Source organism: Acipenser ruthenus, chromosome 31, assembly GCF_902713425.1.
Source record: "Acipenser ruthenus chromosome 31, fAciRut3.2 maternal haplotype, whole genome shotgun sequence".
Lineage (NCBI taxonomy): Eukaryota > Metazoa > Chordata > Actinopteri > Acipenseriformes > Acipenseridae > Acipenser > Acipenser ruthenus.
The window spans coordinates 14,642,422-14,664,049 of NC_081219.1; the positions used below are offsets into that span (position 1 = coordinate 14,642,422).

Sequence of the window (21,628 nt, forward strand, 5' to 3'; positions counted from 1 at the left end):
ATTCCATTTCTTGTACAAAACACTTTTTTTTTTCTTCTCCCTGGCCAGCAGCACATACATAATGTACTGCATATGAAAAATGCTGGCTTGTGAGGCTGGATTTCAAAAATAATTATATACAGGGCTGGCTAAGCATTGCATCACATGTGATACAAAAAAAGGGCATTACAGGGTTAAAAATGCAGCTCCATTACAGTGACGCATGACACTCAGTGAAATATAAATATATCGAATGCACTGGTTAACCTAATGATTACTTCGCTTGAGCCTAAAAGACAAGTTATTTTTTTAATAAAAGTGTAACGTTTGCTTAACTGATAAAGAAAGCATTACTGTTTGCACTTCCTCGTTAACCACATGGCAATCCTCATTGTGTGAAAATGATATGAAACCAAGCAGCCCTGATTGGCACTGGAGTGGTGCACAGAGAGCTCACTGCAGGCTCTGCTATTGCAAACTGGACTTTAATATATGCTGTTTCAGCACAAGAGTTTCATTCCACTGTTACGCTGTTCGGTGAATGTCGAGTATCTCATCCTGAGTAGATGGGGATAATTCGGTGCAATTCATTCAGTGCAATATTTCTGGAAGTTCATTCACTGTGCTGATGTGGATGTGATTCTTGTAACACGCTGTTCAATATATATGTTTTTTAATGCAGGTCCTTTAACTGGGGCAGCACTGACGTCCGCTGGCTGTCTGTCTGAACTCTGAAGCACACTTCACATGCAGTTACTATGGCACTTGACTGGCTGGAGACTGAATTAAAGCTCATCAATGTGTCGATGGGAAGAGACGAGACCTATTTGTTTGATGGTGTAGGTTTTGTCATTGAATTCCCAGCTGTTGCATCTGTTCAGGAAGTGAATGGAGAGAGTTTGAGTATCAGTAAACCTCAACAAATGGCAGTGCGACAGCAGCACTTCAGTGCATCAGCGCTGTAAGAGGCAGCGTTTGCACCTGGCCAGCTACAACGCTGTACAGCACACCCAACACTAGCCTTGACAAAGTCTTTTATTTGAAGTTGACATGTTGCATTCATAACACACTTTATAATGCTAGATGAAGATGTAGTTAGGTACTGGCATTATCCAGCTCTATTTAATAATCTGATTTAGTTCTAATTGATACGGCACCACATTCGATAACATGCACTAATGCACTAATGAATATCCTTTTTCTGAGAAAACCCCACACTATTATTTTTGAATAGCTTCTGATAAATTAGTCAAAACGATTTCACCGTTCAGCGTTGTTGGGTACACTCGGCTTTAGTACATGTCCTTGTTGATGGCTTTTTCTAAGAAATGGTACAGCCACAGCTTTACGAATATGTAAGTACATTTATTACCATCTGTCTCTCGAAACTAAAATAGTCCTGTTTCAGATGCAGGTCACCGCTGGATTATTTGTTCCCTGCCCGAAATGGCCTGCAAGATCAAAGTACCATCCCTGACTGCAGCTTGAGGAATTACATTCAAATGGATTAAAAAAAAGAATAATTCTGCTGCCTGGATACACTCCCTCGTGCTAAACCATCTCATCACTGTATCACGGAAATGCTTATCAATAAAACAACACACTGTACACAACCTGAGCCCTCCTCTTCCAGTGAGCTGGTCAGACGCGGCTGCAGCTTTCAGTGCCAGGCTCTTCCATAGCCCCTTGTGATTCTGTGCCAGGCTCTTCAATGGGTAATTGTATGTAAAAATAATGTCGTATCTTGTAGCAATTGTAAGTCACCCTGGATAAGGGCATCTGCTAAGAAATAAATAATAATAATAATAATAATAATAATAATAATAATAATAATAATAATAATAATAATAATAATAATAATAATAATAATAATAATAATAATAATGACCCCATATAAAGATTCGAAGTTTTTTTTTTTTTTTTAATTATTATTATTATTATCCATCCCCCATATAAGGGTTGAAACAAAGACCAGGACTGGAAGAGCTGACTTTGGCCGCTCCTGTTTTAATGCATCGTTCATAATGGACACTTAAACTAAAACCTACCTGACTAGTGATAAAATGAGCTCAGTATTCTAGTAGCACAATATAGACACGCATGGTATAGCTGTATGTTTCATTAAACTTCACCTCAGGACTGGTTCAGCGCTTCCCTGTTGCTAGGTAGCGTCTGCAGGCTACCATCAAACACTCCATGATTACAATTTCATGAGAACACAAGCAGCCAGTGAAGCTTTTGATCACAAGAGCTGCTGCTAGCAGCCAGTGCGTGTGTGTGTGTGTGTGTGTGTGTGTGTGTGTTTGTGTGTGTGTGTGTGTGTGTGCGTGTAGAGCGCACTGGCATTAGCATGTTTTACATAAATGTGTTTTATTATTTATTTATTCTGTCTGTCGGTCTAAAAAATATATATAATCTATCTGGGGGAAAAAAACCTCTTTTGATGTTTCTTTCTGGGCTGGTTTTTGTGCTCATAGCAGGTAATTATACTGGGAGAAGACTCAGGCTGGCATGGGGTGCGTACGAACAAGATCACAGGGAGCTGCGATGCGAGAGGAATATATGCATCATTTGCATTTCTATCATTTCCTGCACTGGATGAAACGATCGTCCCTTGAATGAATGTTCATCTGGCCCTTTAGGAAACAACAACCAGCAAACGCAGGTCCAAGTTAAATGTGCCGGAGCTCTCGGGATAAATCAGATGGAACTGTTTTTGTATTTGTATCTTTGAGGTCGTTCCGGGGTGATTTTATTGATTGATTGATTGATTTATTCATGTATTTCTGATTGCTTCATTAGCATTTCAGCTGTTCATTAACTGGAGTCTTTTAAGGCATACAGATAGTAAAGTCGAGAACGGCTACACGTCTAAATGACGGTTTGCAAATGCATGTGAATACGAGAGGAATCACAGTTCTTCCTGTGGTGTAATAACAAAATATGAGAAATCAGCCAATGACTGTGTGACAGGGCTGAGGCCCTGGATGTTAAAAAATGCATATTGTGTGTTTGGTTGAAATAATGTTTGATATATATTTTAATGTAAGCTTGGCAGGGATGGGGTTAAAATCCCTTCCCTGTCAAACCCATGTGCAGAATGTGGCTGGGCCTGAATTGATTAATTGATGATCAATGAAGCCCAGCCACGTGGTTTAAAAGAGCCAGATTCTGTATTGTTGGGTTAGTTTAGAGAAAGGACTGGGAGGAGCAGGTTGGGCTACTGAATTGGGCAAAGGAAAGGCAATGTGTCTGAGTGAAATGCTGTGAATAAACTTTATAAACAACCCAATCAAACAAATAAAGCACATGCACCTTGCCTTGTTAAGTGCAAAACATATTTATTTGCAGACCACATTACTTTACTGTTATTCATATACATACATACATACATAAATATATACCACGGAAATCCATGGGCTGGGCTCATGGTAACTGTCAGTCATTTTTAATCTTCTTTGCAAAAACTACAATCAAACTCAAAAACACACAACAATAAAAATATTTATGAGCAAGCATTTCGGAGAAGTCTTAAAACAATTGCCATTCAGGTTACAGAAAAGAAAAAATTAATGCTAAAGCTTATATCAAACCCATGTACACATAGAACACAGATCAGGGGCTGCAAAACCAGACAGCAAGCCCCTCGCTATTAACTTTGCAGTTTTGCATGAAACTGTTGTAAATGCAAAACTAAACCTTCTAAAAGGGCACTATATGTGTCTGCATCTACACCACAGTTTAAATAACGGCTAGAGCGAGTATCAAACAGAAATCCAAAAGGCTTTACCAAGTATGTACAACACAATTATTTACAGCTCTGTACAATCGCGTCACACAGTGGAACATGAACATAGAGATGACTATAAGGTTAACTATTGCAGTTATAAATAATATACAATATACTGTAACTGCATGAATCAACATACTTCTCACCCTGCTGAGAAATGATAGGGATGGTAATTGTAGCTCGTCACAGCTAATTGCCTGAATTACTTCTTACTAAATACTCTATGGGAATATGGAAATATCTGTCAAAATAAGGTCAAATGAGAAGCTGGCCTGCTTCTATCAGCAACAGAAGATTCTGGAGCGTGTCACGGGCTGAGAGAGCAGCGGATCACTTTGCTGTTGGGTTGTATTGTTAAGGCAGTTGCCTCCCAGCTAAACGTTGTGCAGAACAGCAGTAAAGTGCACCGTATGGAAATGAAGAGCAGTAAGAAGTTGCTACACTGGAGCTGTAAACCCGGTCCAGGTCTGCAGACTCGCTCGTTGAGCTTCACACACTCATGAGGGGGGGTAGTCTTGTGAAATGCTGCAAACGGTACAGATTGAATTTCAATATAAAGCCGTCTTCTATATGAACAGTTCCTGGGTGGAGGAGACCCCTTTAATACTGCGGCTGTGGTTTATTGTCTTTCACTGTGTCGCACTGTTCAGGCAGTGCCGGGGTCAGCTTCACCCTGTCGCCTGGGTTACCTGGGTCCCCTGGGTTGCCTGGGTTACCTGGCTGGCTTTGCTGGGCTCCAGGCCTTCCACAGCCTCCTCCAGCTCATCCAACAGCTCTGTGAAAGATGGCCTTTTAAAAGCTTCCATCTGATAAATACAAAAAAAGACTGAGTGAGTGAGAAAGACAGACAGAAAGAAAAACAAATAAAAAAAAGAATTAGAAAGAAAGAAATAGAAAAAGAAAAAGAAGGCAGAGAAAAATAGAAAAAGAATGAGAAAGAGAAAAAAGAAAGACAGAAGGAAAGAAAACACAACCTTTAACGGTACATAACCTTTGAAAAAGAAAGGAAAACGAAAGACAGAGAGAAGCAAGACAGCCTCTCACCCTGCAGCAGCTGTTGGCCAGCTCCAGCACTTTCTGAGGGCACTCGCTCACCATCTTCTGGAAAGCTGCCACGTTCAACCCATAGTCCTGCCAAGAACACCTCAATATTACTGGGAGACGCACAGAGATGCATGCTGTGTGCAGCTAAGGCTGAACCTTCTTGAAATACCAGCAGCGTCCCAGTGCAGACTCGTCACAGATATCCAATAATGATCTAAACATGGGCTGATCTAAATGCTGCTCGTTAGCTCTATATTAATCAAGCTGAGGGTTTACCCCTGGAGTGATTTATTAACATAACAATAAATAAATACAGTGAAATGAGCTTTCTAAATGTCAAGAGGCGGCATTCAGATCCGTCGCTGTTTAAACAATGCATACAGACCTGATGATTTTTTTTTTTTTTTTGTACCTGCGTCCTGGGCAGCACCTCGGGATCAGCCGTGATCCTCCCCAGTATCTCACACAGGACGATCCCGAATGAGAACACGTCCACCTGCAAGACAAACCAGACACAGCAGCTGCAAGGCAATGCTTCTCCAGAGCTCCCCCCCCCCGACAGCTTTCCTGCCTGAAGGAGCCCCTCTGCAGATAGAAATACAGAGACCCTTCTGAGCTGATCGCTTCCGTCCGTCCGTCTTTCTGAAGCCATTATAAACTGCTGTTGTCCTTCTCTGAGAGGTGGAGAGGTGTTTACAGGAACCCTTTAAACCCAAGACCTACCTTCCTGTCATAGGGCTCTCCCCGCAGCATTTCAGGGGCCATCCAGAACGCGGAGCCCACCAGGGACAGCTTCCTCTCGGGGTCCTTCACCGGCAGCTCCACCACCTCCCGGGCCAGCCCGAAGTCAGTGACCAGGGCCTCTCTCCCCCGCGGAGTCACGCGGATCAGACAGTTCTGAAATCGAAGGTGCCGGAAACACACTTTACAACAAGCAGCAATCCAACTCCATGAAACGCCTATCACAATCCTCACATAGTAAACACACACAGCCTATTTCAGAGAGAGAGAGAGAGAGAGAGAGAGAGAGAGAGAGAGAGAGAGAGAGAGAGAGAGAGAGCGCTAAACCATTATTTTCTTTACTGTTTCTTACGATATTCCAGGGCCATTCTACCCCATGTTTAACAGGTATAATACAGTAGTTAACTGTTTTAAAACCTGAATGGAGGTGTAATTGTTTCAATTAAACAATTAAGAACATGATTGGAACAATAACCCTGTCAGGAAGAGCCAGAGTTGCCCAGTCCCGCTGATCACGGACAGCCATCAATTAATGCAGTTGCTGTTGTTAAATCTTCCACTAGAGGGCAGTATTGTTCATGCTGCAGGGGCAGAAGCCAACTTAGAAGTCAAGTCAGCTCACATCCATTGCTCTTGAGACACCAGTGAGATGGAATTCCTGCCGCCTCTAATGACCAGCCTTGGGAGCAGGGCTTCGGAAAGCTTGCTGATCCCTATCCCATTACTTTCCTTTATGAGACAGTACACCAAAAATGATTAGAAAAAAAAAGGACAGACTAAAAACAGTGCTGGCAAACCTAGAATGACTTTAACAAAAAAACACAAAGGAGGGGCGAAAAAAACACCCAGCTACAAGCTGCACATTCGCAAAATCTCACCACAGAAAGAAAAAGCCTCTCAAATTCTAGAGCTGAAAGCGATCCCGAATGATCTGAACACAATGGATTATTCAAGCGGCTTAACCCTGACCATTCAGCCAGGGTTCCAGGGTTCCAGTGCTTTCAGCCAGGGTTCCAGGGTTCCAGCTCTTTCAGCCAGGGTTCCAGTGCTTTCAGCCAGGGTTCCAGCTCTTTCAGCCAGGGTTCCAGGGTTCCAGTGCTTTCAGCCAGGGTTCCAGGGTTCCAGCTCTTTCAGCCAGGGTTCCAGTGCTTTCAGCCAGGGTTCCAGCTCTTTCAGCCAGGGTTCCAGGGTTCCAGCTCTTTCAGCCAGGGTTCCAGTGCTTTCAGCCAGGGTTCCAGCTCTTTCAGCCAGGGTTCCAGGGTTCCAGCTCTTTCAGCCAGGGTTCCAGTGCTTTCAGCCAGGGTTCCAGCTCTTTCAGCCAGGGTTCCAGGGTTCCAGTGCTTTCAGCCAGGGTTCCACGGTTCCAGTGCTTTCAGCCAGGGTTCCAGCTCTTTCAGCCAGGGTTCCAGTGCTTTCAGCCAGGGTTCCAGCTCTTTCAGCCAGGGTTCCAGGGTTCCAGCTCTTTCAGCCAGGGTTCCAGTGCTTTCAGCCAGGGTTCCAGGGTTCCAGTGCTTTCAGCCAGGGTTCCAGGGTTCCAGCTCTTTCAGCCAGGGTTCCAGTGCTTACCTTGGAGTTGAGGTCCCGGTGATAGATGTTCTTGGAGTGCAGGTAGATCATTCCTCTGGTGATGTCAGAGGCCAGGTCCACCTTCTCTCTCCAGGACAGCGAGATCTCTTTAGTGGCGAGAAGCTCCTCCAGACAGCCTCCGTTCATATACTGCAGAGCCAGAGAAAAGACAGGGTTAAAGGAAACTCCAAACGCACCTGCAAATATGAGCTTCTGGACTAGATCACTCCAAGAGAGATTTCAAAGCAGCATCAAGCCACTCAAAGGGACCAAGCGCCAAAACCAAGCAAGTAAAAATGCTGTGATACACATGCGTCAAGCGTGTTTATTCTCTAATAGCTTCCCCCGAGTTCCACATGACATGCAGTAAAGCCTGTCTCCAGCTGAGTTACAAACCAGCTTATATGGATGTGAGAGAAAGAGCTACATCTCTTTGGTGACTGGTGAATGCAGGCCTCGCTGTAATTAAATGAATGGCTCCATAGTAACACAGTCTAAGGTCCAAGCAAGTGCACAGGCAAAGGCACATTTCCTAGTATAATTGTATAATGCTGGCAAGAAACAGCTAGGCAACAGGAATGCATTGTTCTATAATAGTCTTCTGCTAGTTGTTATACTGTTAATCAAAAAGGGGCCCTAATGTACATAGAAGCTTCTCTCTTATAACTGTTTCGTCTAGAAAAAAATGATCCTGTTTAAAAATGTACCTGACTTATTTCACTCACCCCATGTCACAAGAGGCAATCTTTTAAATTAAACTCATTCAAATCCCACCTAAACATCTTCTAACGGCTCTGTTAAAAAAATGAAGCGCGTCAGCTTTACCTCAAGGATTGGATACAGCTTGTCTTCTTTCACACAGATGCCCAGATATCTGCAACACAGAAACAGGAGACTCCAGTTCACAGCAAGGTGTGTACTATACCCGTAAACGAGGTGATCCGTTTCGTTACTCACCCATGAACAGGAAACACAAACGGCCGCTGTACCTGACTATGTTGGGGTGAGACAGCTTCTGCAGGAGGCTGATCTCTCGGACGATGGTGTCCTGGTCCACGTCCTTCTTGTAGATCTTCACGACCATCACTTTGCGCGTGGTGTTGTGCATCACCTGAGAAACAAGGGCGTGCTATCAGAGCTCAGAACGATGCAGCTCCCATCCAACAAAGACACGACCGGGACCCAAGCTTAGGAACTGTGAAAGTAAAAGGGTTTCTAAGCCATTCCTGGGAATGGGCTTGTAGTAGTGAAAGTGTAATAAAGTGTAGTGAAAGCAGGGTCAAGCATGGCTCAGCATTGCAAAGCCCAGAGAGGTTTGGTACATTTAAAAAAAAGCTTATTAAAAATCATGGGGACACCTGCAAAATGACACTGCAAATGTATTGCGGTAAACTTTTATAAGGGTGATGTCAGGTAATTGTGGAGCATTCTTTGAAAAATCTAAACACATGCTTCCACCTCTTTGGAATAGCTTACCAGATGAAGTGGCAACAAGTAAAAAACTGGGAACACTCAAAAAGCAATCTGATTCGCTCCTATTAAAGTAGATCTCTTTAGTAGGGACAAACGAGCCTTGATGGGTCGGACGGCCTATCCGTGTCCCCAAACTTTTCTTACATTCTTCTGATCTTTAAAAAAGCAATACTGTGCTACTGTGTTACTGGCAGCACTGAGAAACAGCGTCCTTAGCTGCCACAGCTCCTCAGCCAGAGGGCTTTCTGTTCCCTGAATAACCTCTGCGCGATGCTTATCTTACACCCTCCTGCGTAACACAGTACAATGGAAAGCGAACTTCAAAGGGGTCTGTTTGCACTAAGATCGCAACAGATTAGGAGCTACCATTCCTCCACGTGGACAACAAATCATGAGTGACTAGAGAAGGTCTTTTCTTGTAGTAATTTTGGAACAGGTAATGACATTTAAAAAGTTGCATGCAATACTGGAGAAGGGCTGTTTTCTAAAGTACGTAGAAAGGCAGAGGTGTGCTGTATGTTCCTGGTCATAAAACATGTATTCTCCACTAAATGTGTACGACTGGACGCTACGGTCTTAAGAAAGTAATAAATGGATAGGGGTTGACTGACTAATCCACTTTGACAACAAGTATATTATTCCGTTAAAATACAATAAAAATAAAATCATAAAACTCATAAAAACCATTGGCGCCTTTTCCAAATCACAAAGGCAATAGAAGCGAACAGAAGCCTGCGGTAACGCACAGGCAATCTTTTGATTAACTGGGAGGGAAACAAATGCACTCCTCCGGAATCTGTCACTCTCGTGTCTCACTGATCAATCAGAGTGAATTGTCTTTATTGAAAGCATTATTCAGCCGTCTCGCCTGGGCAATAGAACCGCGATGTCATAAGCTCCCGTTCTTTTGTTCAGTGCCATTAATTCTCCGTTTCCCCTCGGCACAGGCTGGCAAGATAATAAGGGCTGTATAGCATGATGGCAGCTTGAAGACCTTTCAAATGATCACAGAGCGCAACTACTGTACGAGGGGTACAAGTTTTGAAACTGCTGTGCTGTTACAGCTTCATTGCTTTTGCAATGCAATTTTATAACAGAAACTCATGCTAATGTTTTTTTTATTTTCCTCCCCGTTATCAGCATAACTGCTGAAGCTTGCCGAGTTAATAAATATTCCTGCTGCATTGCAAACTGTGGCTGGATGTAATTGCCCCCCCAACCCCCCCCCCCCACTCTCATCTCAATACATTCAGCTGGACAGCAGCAGTAGCAAGCGTTGTGCTTAATTTGCATGACACATTAAATCATTCCCTAAAGCAGGGGATGCTAATTATTTGAACCCTATCCCTTGCACATACCAATACGAAAGCTTAACCCAGGCGTGTTCACTCCTCCAAACCCCACCCCTCCTTTTTATCTGAATGCCAAATGCAAAACTACTTCCCCGTAGTGGAGCCCAGAACACCTTCAGCATTGCTCTGTGAAGCTGCATTGCATCTTCCAGGAGATCTGGATTCTTTATAAGGGCATGGCAGCTCAGTGGCAGAGGGTCGTCTGAGCCCAGACTCCAGGGCTGCAGATGAAACGGAGCGGGTGCTTAATTGAAGTTGATTGAAGCGTGCAGGGTCCTGAACGTGGGAGAGCGGAGACCGAATGGTAAAACTGCTGCTGCTGTTTGGTGTGGGAGTGAAGAGCTCTGTTCACAAGAGGGTTTGCAGCCCGCCTCTATTATACCGAGAGGATCAATGGTTTTTCTCACTTCACTTAATATGCGTCAGCTGCTGTTTCTAGTGCATATAAACCGCCTTGTATGTGGAGATGTGAAGGGGCTTCTGTTACCTAGCAGACAGATACACACACACACACAGATAGGAGCAAATGATCAAAAACAACTTTTATGAAATTAAGCATGTATCATGGCACAGTGATACACTGTTAATATCCCATGCCATTATAAACTTCACCTTAAGAACCCAAACAATCTAAACACACTTTTGTAATCAAAGCTGTCACTTGCTCTTCGTTCAGCACAGCTGGTGCCGGGTTTTTCATTAATTATATTTGAGGGGGGATTTCAAGGATACAATTAAATGCCAAGAAAAAGACTTGCATTGCATTTTAAAGAATCTGCCTCCTCTTTTTATATGGAGTCCATGAAACTTTAATTAAATGTCCGTGATTCCTCAGAGCAAGCGGATCTGTTAAGGGTTTCCGGCACGGCAGCACAGTACCTTGTACACTTTGGAGAAGAAGCCGCTCCCTATCAGCTCGGCGCTGAAGTTCTCCCAGAATTCCAGCTTCCTGACGGCGGTCCGGAGTTTTTGCCAGCGGTCCACATGATAATAGGTGTCGGAGGATTCCCCGTAGAACTGAGTGGGACTTGTCGGCTCCGAAGAGACGATTCCCGTCTCACACATCGCTGGAATATCAACTAGAGACAAAGAGAAAAGCATGTTAATAATATCAGCTGCTGAAAACCTGGGAAAGGGCCACAGAATGAAATGAGGAACGGTGTATCACAGGAGGACCCTCATGCATTAACCCAATACCAAATGCATCTATGTGGACTGCAGGCAACTCTGCCACATGCAAAAAATAAAATAAAAAATGAAACAAGGCTTTAGTTGCAATCGAGACGATAGCCGTGACAGGTCTGCAATTGCAAATACTTAGGTTTTGTTTTATTCTGCAGGGAAAGGGTTAAAACTGTCTATCCCTGGATCAAAAAAATAAAAAACAAGTGAGACTGTGGTCAGGCTAAATTGGACAACTGATTCCCAAATGAGCCTGACTTAGCATATACAAGTGCACTCCCTCAGCACTGAACCACATGTCCAGAGTCTGTTTCCAGCATCTGGTATTCTGGTATTTTGCTTGCTGCTTGTCGTGACTGACAAGCTACCCTTCCACAGAGACACTTTAGTTAGGCATCAGTTATATAAATCTCTAGATTTGTGTATTCATTTCCAAATCGCTTTACTTAATCAAAATCTGAAAATAGCCACGGAAAGTATGTTTTCCCCACTTGTATGTAAAAAGACCGGAATACATTTTTATTTCAAAGCATGAAGCAGGAAGATGAGCAGTGAGAGGTCCACTGAGTTTGAAACGCGGCTATTTTTAATGCCTTTAACAACTTCTTTTAAAATGTAAATGTATCAGTGTAAGAAAAAAATAAATAAATCATGTGTTCATTTGCAAAGCAAGCCTTGGAGAGCGTCTCATACCAAATGCAGATCACACAAATGCAAATCAACGAGAGAAGAAAAAAAAAAAAACCTTTCCTATAGTATTTTTATTGACATTTCCTGAAAATAAATCATCGTCCCTCATTAAAAACACAGCATCCTGCTTCTTTGTGTTCTCTTATTTCATTTTCAATTAGCAGTAATGCTCAGAAAGCCTGGCGGATAGACAGCTGATGGATATCTATTCGTGAGACACTTTAAAGAAGGTGAAAAAAAAACTTGAACATAAAACGCAGCAAAATTCTCATCATGGTAACAGCTGCTGTGCGTGCACTGGGTAGCACATCAAGAAAACTTGTTTCACATTCATCTGGAAAGCCTGTATGTTATTTAGTCACTTTAACAACTTCAAACACTGAGCAACCAACACTCAAGGATCTAGCTTCACAAAGAACTGCTGGGCAATCCACAGGAAATACAAGATGACCTGCAATCATACGATGCAGAGGACGACACAGAGATACTCCTGAACAGAGCCAGCGCTAGCTCTTGTGGGTGAAGTTTACCAAGCCGCTAAACCATTTCCTGCCTTCTGCAAAAATCAGACAACATAACCAGACCATGCACCTGTGTTTGCAAACACTTTGAAAAGCGTTTGCAGCAACAGCTCTAGGCTGGGGGGAAGACGATTCTATGAAAGAGTTTCTTTACTGAGAAAGAAATGTTGTGGCTGACTTTTACCAGCATGCAGACACCTTTTCGGTTTTCAGTTGCTGCTACACTCTACTTTTTTTTTTTTGAGCAGCCAGCAGACAGTCTTTCAAGCACAGCATTCCCCAATAAAAGGGTCATTTCATATACAAGCTTGTGTGTCTTTCCCCACGTAAGACACCAGCACCATTCCCCGGCCCAGGCCAGGCCTCTCAAACAGCTCTTTGTTTGACAGAGGGTTCATTCTGTGGTTCGCTACAAAAGCGTGGGGTGCAGTTTAAGAATAAGCTATCTGTCTTTTGTCCAGCAGTAACAAACAGTACTGATGCACGAGTTCTACTTTTAGTTTGTAAAACCATACCAAGCCATGCTTTAAAATAAGTGCAGGTTTGTGATGAATTAATGTAGTTCTTCAATAGGAGGTGTATTACATTGCCGATGTTTGATTCAAAGTCTCATTTACTTTTATAACCCAGAAAGGGACGCAAGGGGCTTTGAATTATCGCGAGAAAAAAACAATGTGAATATAATATATTGAGAAGTCTATTAAGAGTTCTGTTTGTGTGCGAGTTCAATAAGGATTTTACATTCTATTGATTCAGCAGCTCACTCTATCGTTTCCTAGAGACTGTAAGGGCTGTGATGTCAGGCTCACAGCTTGCACACAATCCAACCCCTATACTTGGGGTAGAGCTCACAGTCAAACATGACAATCTGCAGCCTGTGCTTAACCATGAGTAATCTGTGTCGTCATGATGTGAACAAACACACAAGCACAGTGTGAGCACGGTCTGTCTGGGAAGAGCTGTGACACTCCCTGACATTTCTGAGAAGGGATCTGGACACAGCACACTGCATTCCATGGAAATACAGAGTTTTATTATGATACAATGAAGCTTAAAAAAAGACAGTTAGCCTGGAATGATAGTGATGTCCCACGTCAACAGTATTTACTGCAGGTATGCACTGCGAAATGATGGTTCATTCGAGTTGAGGTTTTATCAGAACACGCGTCCAGAGATTTGTGTAGTGCAAACACCAGTGAAACAACATTAAAAAAAGCACTTTTAAATAATGACTTCACTCAGCAACCGGTGACACTGCCTTCAACCACAGTCTAGTGTGAACACCACCTTGGACTTGACCTCTAACTCCACCCTGTAAATGGAATAGTTCACATGGAGGAGTGTGGCTGTAAAATGGACATCCCAAATCCAGCTGGGCAACAGTTAAGATTAAATCCTTGAGCGGTTACGTGCTTTCAGTTGTTTTTTTAAAGTTATGTTCAGATAAGCTAATCAGCTCTGATTCCGTATCAGTAGTTTCCATGCTGCTTTGAAACACCATTTAAAGTGAAACGTACATTCTAGAATTAGGAAATGCACATTCTAGAATTAGGAAATGTTCCACAACAGTCTAATAATCGGAAGGCATTTTATAATCAGAATTCCACGAGTTAGCGAAAAATAGAAGAAAATAAAACATCAACTTTTAATCTCAAGATACAATCAATAAAGGAATGTCACTAATGCACGTCGGAGGTTATATAACTATATACTGTATGGGGCTTCATTTGAATTCCACAGCAAATATATTTTAACATCTGGCGTATATGGTTCGTAGATTGAAAATATAAAGCTACAGTACATGTGTTGCACATACATTTGACATGTATGAAACATATATTTTACATAACTTGAAAATATATTACTCATATTTTTAAAACATAATTTCCCATTAGGCTAAGTAACATTGTATATATATATATATAAAGGGTAAACACTGACACTGACACTGAATCTCACAGGCTTTATGCTTTCTGAATTGTGCAACTCCGTGTCGACCAGGCTCATGCTCTTCTTGTTGCTGTGTCCCCTGAGTTTAAGAAGCGGCGTTGCAGTCAGCAAGGCTTGCAGAGCAATTGCTCAGAATGACTAACTGCATTCTTTGCCTTTGCCAGCAATCAGCCCAGCAACACAACATCCCACAAAGAGAAGAGCAACATGGAGCAAAGAGAGAGCGGCTCTATAGAACTGCACCGTGACAGCTGGCAGAAGAAAGAGGAACTGACGCTGATTCAGACTTAGGATATACTATGTGGATTTCACATGGATTTTAAAACACTCAGGCGCTGAGCTATACAAACATGTCCTGTGTGCTCAATTATTGAGCAGTGCTGCCAAGGGACAGCGCGTCTGGGTGCAAGCAGATAGCCGGAGCACTTTGTGATAACCAATGACGAATCAAAGGAATGTACAGGTAAATGTTAAGGAACAGGTGTGGTGGCCAGCTGCCAGTCAAGAAAAACTACCCTCTGCAGACAAGGACAGAATGTTAGAAACACCAGCCGTAACACCTTGAACAGGGCGTGCAACCACCAGGAAGAATGAGTTTCAGATCTGAATTTATCTGAACTCACAGCTGAAGTGAACTTGCATTCGCCAGGCCACCCCCTCTGGAATTAAAAAAAACCCCACCCCTTTACTCATTTCACTTCTGTGCTTTTGAATAACTGCTCCAGCATGTTTAAACATATGGGAGCCCCGTCAAGCCCTGCTTCTGTATCTGAACTTCTGTACCTAAGATTTAAATAACCAGGCCAAGTTCTTCATATGGTTTTAAGACGAGCTTGGCAGTGCACCCAAAGCTGTCTTAAATACGTAATGGAAAAAAAATGAGTTTCCAAATAAAAGCAAAAAAGAAAAAAAAAAAAAAAAAAAAAAAACTCTTAGCTGCTAAACTAAGAGAAGGCAGTGAGGTAATCTGTGTGGGAACTCTCCTCCACTCTGGCTGATTCCACGCCTCTCTCAGTGGCTATCGCTTGAGGTTTTGAGGAGGGATGGATAAGGGGGATCATAACGTATAATCTCTGCATACCTTCCCTGGATGGAGAGGAGGGTGGGGGTCCAAGACAATACATGCTCAGATTAAGGATTAAAGTGGTACACACATCTAAGTCCTCAACCGTTGGAAGGCAGACGTGTGCAGAAAGGGATCGTAGCTCAGCAGAAGTTAGCATTGGCGTCATGTGATTTTGAGGTCAGAGGTTTGATTCCAAGCCAGAGCCGGCTAAAATTAACTCTTGTAAAATCAGCACTGAGAACGGGCAGAGTTCTTGTACTGTGAAAGTTGCTATGCAACCCGTCTTTGCTCTTTTTAAAACAGGAGCTGGCATTTCATTTCAGAACATACAGCACCGCAATGCACAGTAACTTTAGCAATGCCAAAATGGCAACATGCATCACTGCATTGATGACGTTACAGTGTGCATTAAAAGCACAGGTCTCTGGTCACCTCATGTGGGTGAAGCAGCACAAGTCATTCAGTAATCACACATCCCTTCCCGATGATGTCACGCAGCGAGCAGAAACAAGACACTAATTCAGCTCTAAATGGTTTCCGCCAACACAACGACATAAGAAATGAAATGGCAGCTAGTACTGCACCAGGGAGGGGTGCGCTGCTGATCCAGACCAAGAAGAAGAAGAAGAAGAAGAAGAAGAAGCAGCTTCACACTTCACTGCTCGGTAATTTCACTTATTCTTTTAGTTCTTTGAAAACTGAGTAGCTTCAGATGTATTTATTTTTATTTTTTATTGACCCATTAAGTTTTAAATGATGTTCGCCATCATGTGAGTTTTTTTTTTAATTCAATCAATCAAACGCTGACATTATTATTTTTTTTTTTTGGATAAGTCTGTGTTTCAGGTGCTGAATTCGGGATCTGCTCTTCCATCTTTAGTTGCCTGCCGTCTTTCCGTGCCTTGCAGCCTTTCCTTTCTGCCTCTGCATGTGACCCTTTATTATAGAGATGAGCAGGCTCAATTAAAGGGCTGTCGTGCATAAACATCATTCTGTAAATAAACAGCACAGCAGTGTTACAATGCAGCCAGTCAGCAGCGATGCGGCCTGCCCTGGTCATGCACTCACACGCAGAAGAAAAACAAGAGCAGCTAACTGACAACAGGCCTTTGTGTTTCTTTGCTTGTACACAAAACCATTGTCTCCTTTTACCTCGGGAAGTTTAATCCCTCTGAAACCAGGCCAGGCCCGGCCGAACTGAAAATCAGGAGGGAAGCGGACTTTCAACAGACCTGTCTGAACGGGAGTAGGAGGAAGGACTGCAGTGTGTGTTTGTATCACTCAGGGACAAGGTGTGGGCGGGGGGGGGGGGGGGTGGGGGGGGCTGTGTTAACACATCGGCTGTCAATGACACACCAGGGTCACTCCACCACATCGCAAAAAGAACATTTTCACACAGGCACACACCGACCCCCATCACTGCTCTTAATGCATCCTCTAGCTGTGCAAAGGCTGTGAAGCTGCTTCCCTTAAATGCCACTCAGCTGAGTAGGAGTTTCTATGAAAAAGGCGCTGTTCTGGATTCTTGGAAATACAGCATTGTGGAAATACCCAAAGAGCCCGGGATTGAGAGCGTTGGTTGCATTTCGCAGGGACCCTTCCTGAGAGACAGACCAGATGGAAATGAGAGCCACAGAGACAGGTCAGGAATGTCTGAGGCTGTGCTTTCATCAGAAGCGTGGCTTTCAGTACCTGCAGGCTAGGAAGGGGCCATCATCAGAAAAGATGCTCTCAAAACAGCAGTTCACCGATAGCCAATACTTCAAGCACAGCCCGGAAAACCAGGACCAGCGGATTAGGTGGAGACTGAAGGAAGGAGACACTAAGACCCGACTTGTGTTCTTCATGTGTTCTTAATAGATCTATCTGCCACATCCAGCCATGCACTTTAATGCTTTTTTGTGTCATTGTTAATTTAAAAAAAGATAAAAACCAGTAACAGAAATGATTGCAATAAGGTAAGAAGTCTGATCGTGATCAGAAGGCTTGCTCTTTTAAAGCTGCCCCCTCCTCTCCCCTGTCCTCAGTCAGGCTGTCTTCCGCTTTCCCCGCGGAGCAAACAAGACTGCACCTCCCACACCACACAACAACTAACACAGAAGATACTATTTCTTAGAAACTATTAAAAGCCTGGCAGCAGCAAAGGCACAGCAATCCATTCCCTTATGCGGTATAAATAACTGATTTCTTGAGAGCGTAGTCTTCCCTTACACTGCCCAAGGGAGTGTCTCACTAGCAATGCATCTGTGTGCCCCTAACAATACAAAGCAGATGCAGTACAGTGCAGTGACATCCATATAGAAATCAAGTATGAAATCCATATGAAACAACATAACTACCGTACACTGAATATGCTTGGACACATTCACGCATGAGCTTGGTGCTACACTAGAACTAGCCCGTCTATTATGGAAATGCATTGCCCTTTCCTAGACTGTCTGTAACAGTGAGTGGTCCGCACCCTGGATGTGATGTCGTTACTGCCATCTGTTTACCTTAAAGAGACATGAAGCAACGCTACCATCTGCTAGGTGCAAAAGATCACTGTAACTGGGCACCCCCCGGTCTGAAGACAGTTTTGCTGAAAATGTCGAGCCAGCTTTGAAACGCTTCAGTACGGAGACCCAGATAGGATTGGGAGCTGCAGCACACGGCTGTCTCACCTACAACCGATAGCACGCAAGTTATGATACTGTGAAATGAATAGCAAAGTCGGTCAGTATTGTATTAGGAAACTGCTGTGCCAGTTTGTAGACTGAAGGTTAAAGGATAAGCACTGTGATTACAGCAATTGCACAACTCTGTACAGCAGCACGTGAGGGTGGATCACAGAGGTACCTCGGGTTAGGCAAACAGAGGCTGTGCCACTCACTGGATTTGCTTATTTGTAACGTGAAATCCATTCCCTGTACTTAGTTACTGTCAGCTGGGTGTTTTAAATACTCATTAGCATGAGAAAGGAGGTGGGTTGAGCGACTCATGTTGAGGCTGAAGCTGCATCAATGATCTGTGCAGCCTCTTATCAGAACAACTAGCCCCCCCCCCTGTCAGCAGAGAGTTCATTTTATTATTCCCATGTTTCTGAATTCAATCAACTTCTGTGTGAGTATATGCAGCAGCAATGGTGCACTTAGCTCCCCATGCAAACTATACAGCACAGTCTCTGATTAATAATACAAGACCTTCACCTGACAGCATTTCAAACACGAAGAAAACAAAAAACAAAGATCAAGGCAACACGTCCCCCTTTGCGTGGGAACTCCAGGAATAAGATACAAGAATCTTTCCTTTTTTTGTTAATATATTAATTAATAAATAAATGCATATTAAAAATGCAAAGTTAGCAGGCATTAAAAGTCTGAAAAGTTAGCTGTAGATCGATTGGGCAGAATTTTGTTAGTTTATAAAGTGAGAAAAAAAAGGGAGGCAGAAAAAAAAAGCAGGAGAGGTGCAGACAGAGGCATTCCTCCCAGGGAGCCGGACTGGAGCCTCTACTGTACTTACTGCACTGGTTCAGCATGCTGTTCATATGCATGGTGGAGGAGGAGGGACGGAGTAGACTGGGGCTCCTCTCACACTGGGCAGGGTTACTGTGCTTATCCAGCAGCTGAGAAGAATTACATATGCAATAGTGAACAATAACACATTGGTACACGGTGTACAGTACAGTCATCTTCTGTGCGTGCTGCCAACCCAGTAAAAGAAAGAAAGACCGCTTTTACAAAAGTGATGTGTGCGTGCGTGCGTGTGTGGCAAACAAAGGTCCCTCCTCCAATACAACACCATTCTGTCAATGTGTGAAAAACTCCCAGGACAAGTGGTGAGTTACATGTAGTTAGCACAGACCCTAAGTCAAGAGTCTAGAGTCAAGAGTCTAGGTCAAGAGTCCAGAGCCCTAACCACTACTCCACACTGCTGCTGTTGAATGCCTTGTTTCTATAAAACATATTTCTTTTACTCACTGTTTTTGTTTTGTGGGGTACAAGAAGTTGTCCTGCCAAGACTTTGAAAAACATTATATGTAGTATAGTATTGTATAGTATAGTATATTAGTATAGTACAGCATAGTATTGAAACTTAACATGGTACACTTATGCCATGTAATACCATTCAATAAAGGCGTAACATTTAGACTGAATAGCAAATAAGAATTAAGAGAAACACACTGGATGAAATGCAATATGTCAGCCATTCTGACCGATTCTTTTCATCTCTGTTTTACATGCCAGTGTTAAATTACAGAGCATGAATGTGAATGTTAACTCTATATATGACATCTGAGAGTCTTCTTTTGCATCGGCGTGTGAAGGTATTTAAAGCACATTTTACACGGTACTAGAAACACCTGTGAACAATGCAAACACAAGGCAGCAATGTGCTCTGCGTGAGCGCCGCAGTAGAGTTTGGATGCGAATGCGTCTTCCACACTTAAAACAGACATGTAAAAATGCGGTTCTTCAGGCTTACAAAAAGGAATGCAAGATAAGAGACAAGCTACAAGATTGCAGATCTGTGCGGCTTTTTTGAGTCTGGAGCGTACAGATCACATTTTTGTGCATTGTAAATATTTGTGTCCTTAAAGCTGTTTGCACACCAGTGTACTGTGGTGCTCTCTGGTACACCCCTGTATATTTCACACAAAGTAATATAGTACTGTACATTATCGGTGTACACACACACACACACACACACACACACACACACACACACATATATTTCGCATATTTTAGTACGATCACCAAAACTGACATGTGGACAGTAGGTCACATACATACACTTCGTGTCCAGAGTTTGATTGGCACAGTTTTAATTAACCACTTGACCGTTTTAAATATGTTTTAAATGCACACTCAGTTTTAGAGTGAATTCGGTAAACAAACACAAATCAATACAATTCCTCGTTAGAGAAAGTCCTGTGCAAGCAGCCCTTGCAGATCAGTTTGGAATGTCACCTAACCTGAAGCTGCTGTGAATAAAACGCCCAGGACGGTACAATGGCTTCAAATTAAAAACTTTCTGTACGCAGGATTGTATATTGCCCGGTTAGCGGTATAGAACACAGCGCTGCTTACCTGTTTGCCGATTGAAAAACAGTCAGATAAGTTGCTCTCCGCCGGGAGAGATTTACTACGAGTGATGATCAAGTCCGGTTTTTTTTTCCCTGGTTGCCTCAAGTTTTTAAGATAATGTTGATTGCTTTTTTTGATTTACTGTATTTCCCTTCGGTGCATTGCGGCCGGATTCTCTCCCTCACTTCTTTCCATTCAGCGTTCGCAGTCTCTGTGTCTCTTCTCTGTGATCAACGCGGCTGCTGCTGACTGTACTGGGTACACAATGCGTTCAGTGTCTCGTCATTAGAGGCGCTTTAGTTTAGCTGATCAGGGGAAATGCATGTTTCGCTCTTCTCGGAGGGGTTGTCCTAGAAACTCTGCATCACCAGCCTCAGTCTGCCCTTCACTCATTTGACCGATGCCAGTGCTTGTGGGAAGACGCAACTTTTGACAACAGTGAGATGTGAGTTTTAGCACATAGCCTAGTTGACGTCAGATGGACGCGTGGTAGCAATCGCTTGATTCTCATTCTTATTGATCTTCTCTCGTCAAAATCTGTTTGTTCAGACTGTCACTTTACATATTTCAGCAAGTTTCTACGTGTTACTTTTATAGCCAAGGCAAGTCTCTGCAGGTAAACCTACCTTGGGAAACTATGTATGTTCATTATTCTTCAGCTCTCTGTGCTGCCCTGGAGGCACAATCATAGAGGGAGAGGTGCTTCAGTCTCAACGTCTATCCCGTGCTTCCCTTCTCTGCAGACAGCCTGCACAGAACTGCAACGGATTTTTGTTTAGTTTTTTTTCTCATTCGAGGCAGGGATACCTGGTAGTGATTCTTCTGACCTCCGCCGTCATTTTGATGCATCTGTTGATGCCGCTGCTCGCCTTCTCTTCCCTGATTCACAGAACCATTCATAATTATTACAGCAACATCTGCCAAGCCCTCCTCTGTGTTGGCATTTGTAAACAACCTGTTTATAACAAAGACAGGTGCACAGGACGGTTGTTTTGATTATTCATTTTATAGATCTGTACAGTAACTCTGAAAGGGTGCAGCCTTTGTAACAAAATACTTTGCAGCCTGAACAAAACTGTAGGTTTACCGCAGTCGAGTTTCTGAAGGAAATTAATAAGGGCGGTCAGTTACTGCATTAGGCCAACTTGAATCGCTCAAGATCAGACTTGCAAATACTGCACACTTCATACAACACATGCACGGTG

The 21,628-nt window shown here is 43.1% G+C and overlaps 1 protein-coding gene across 2 annotated transcripts; it reads right to left on the minus strand.

The window, feature by feature from the left end:
• Window positions 1-3,300: 3,300 nt before the first annotated feature.
• LOC117964643 (dual specificity testis-specific protein kinase 1-like) lies at window positions 3,301-21,117 on the minus strand. 2 transcript variants are annotated; one of them, XM_034908864.2, is made up of 10 exons: window positions 20,427-21,099; window positions 18,859-18,961; window positions 10,825-11,024; window positions 8,110-8,231; window positions 7,946-7,994; window positions 7,121-7,270; window positions 5,537-5,710; window positions 5,226-5,309; window positions 4,814-4,900; window positions 3,301-4,575 (listed from the first exon to the last, which is right to left on the minus strand). In XM_034908864.2, the coding sequence occupies exons 2-10, from the start codon at window positions 18,887-18,889 to the stop codon at window positions 4,438-4,440; spliced, it is 1,035 nt and encodes a 344-aa protein (XP_034764755.1). In that variant the 5' UTR covers window positions 18,890-18,961; window positions 20,427-21,099; the 3' UTR covers window positions 3,301-4,437. The 2 variants fall into 2 exon arrangements, with proteins under 2 accessions (XP_034764755.1, XP_034764756.1); XM_034908865.2 differs by lacking the exon at window positions 18,859-18,961 and having other exon boundaries at window positions 20,427-21,117.
• Between the last annotated feature and the right edge of the window lie 511 nt (window positions 21,118-21,628).

Coding starts and splice junctions, on each gene's coding strand:
- LOC117964643 (XM_034908864.2), bottom strand. CDS start 18,889: ATGCATATGAACAGCATGCTGAACCAGTGCA. Junction 7,271..7,945: donor AGCTGTATCCAATCCTTGAG/GTAAAGCTGACG, acceptor CTGGCTCTGCAG/TATATGAACGGAGGCTGTCT. Junction 5,711..7,120: donor ACCGGGACCTCAACTCCAAG/GTAAGCACTGGA, acceptor CTTCGATTTCAG/AACTGTCTGATCCGCGTGAC.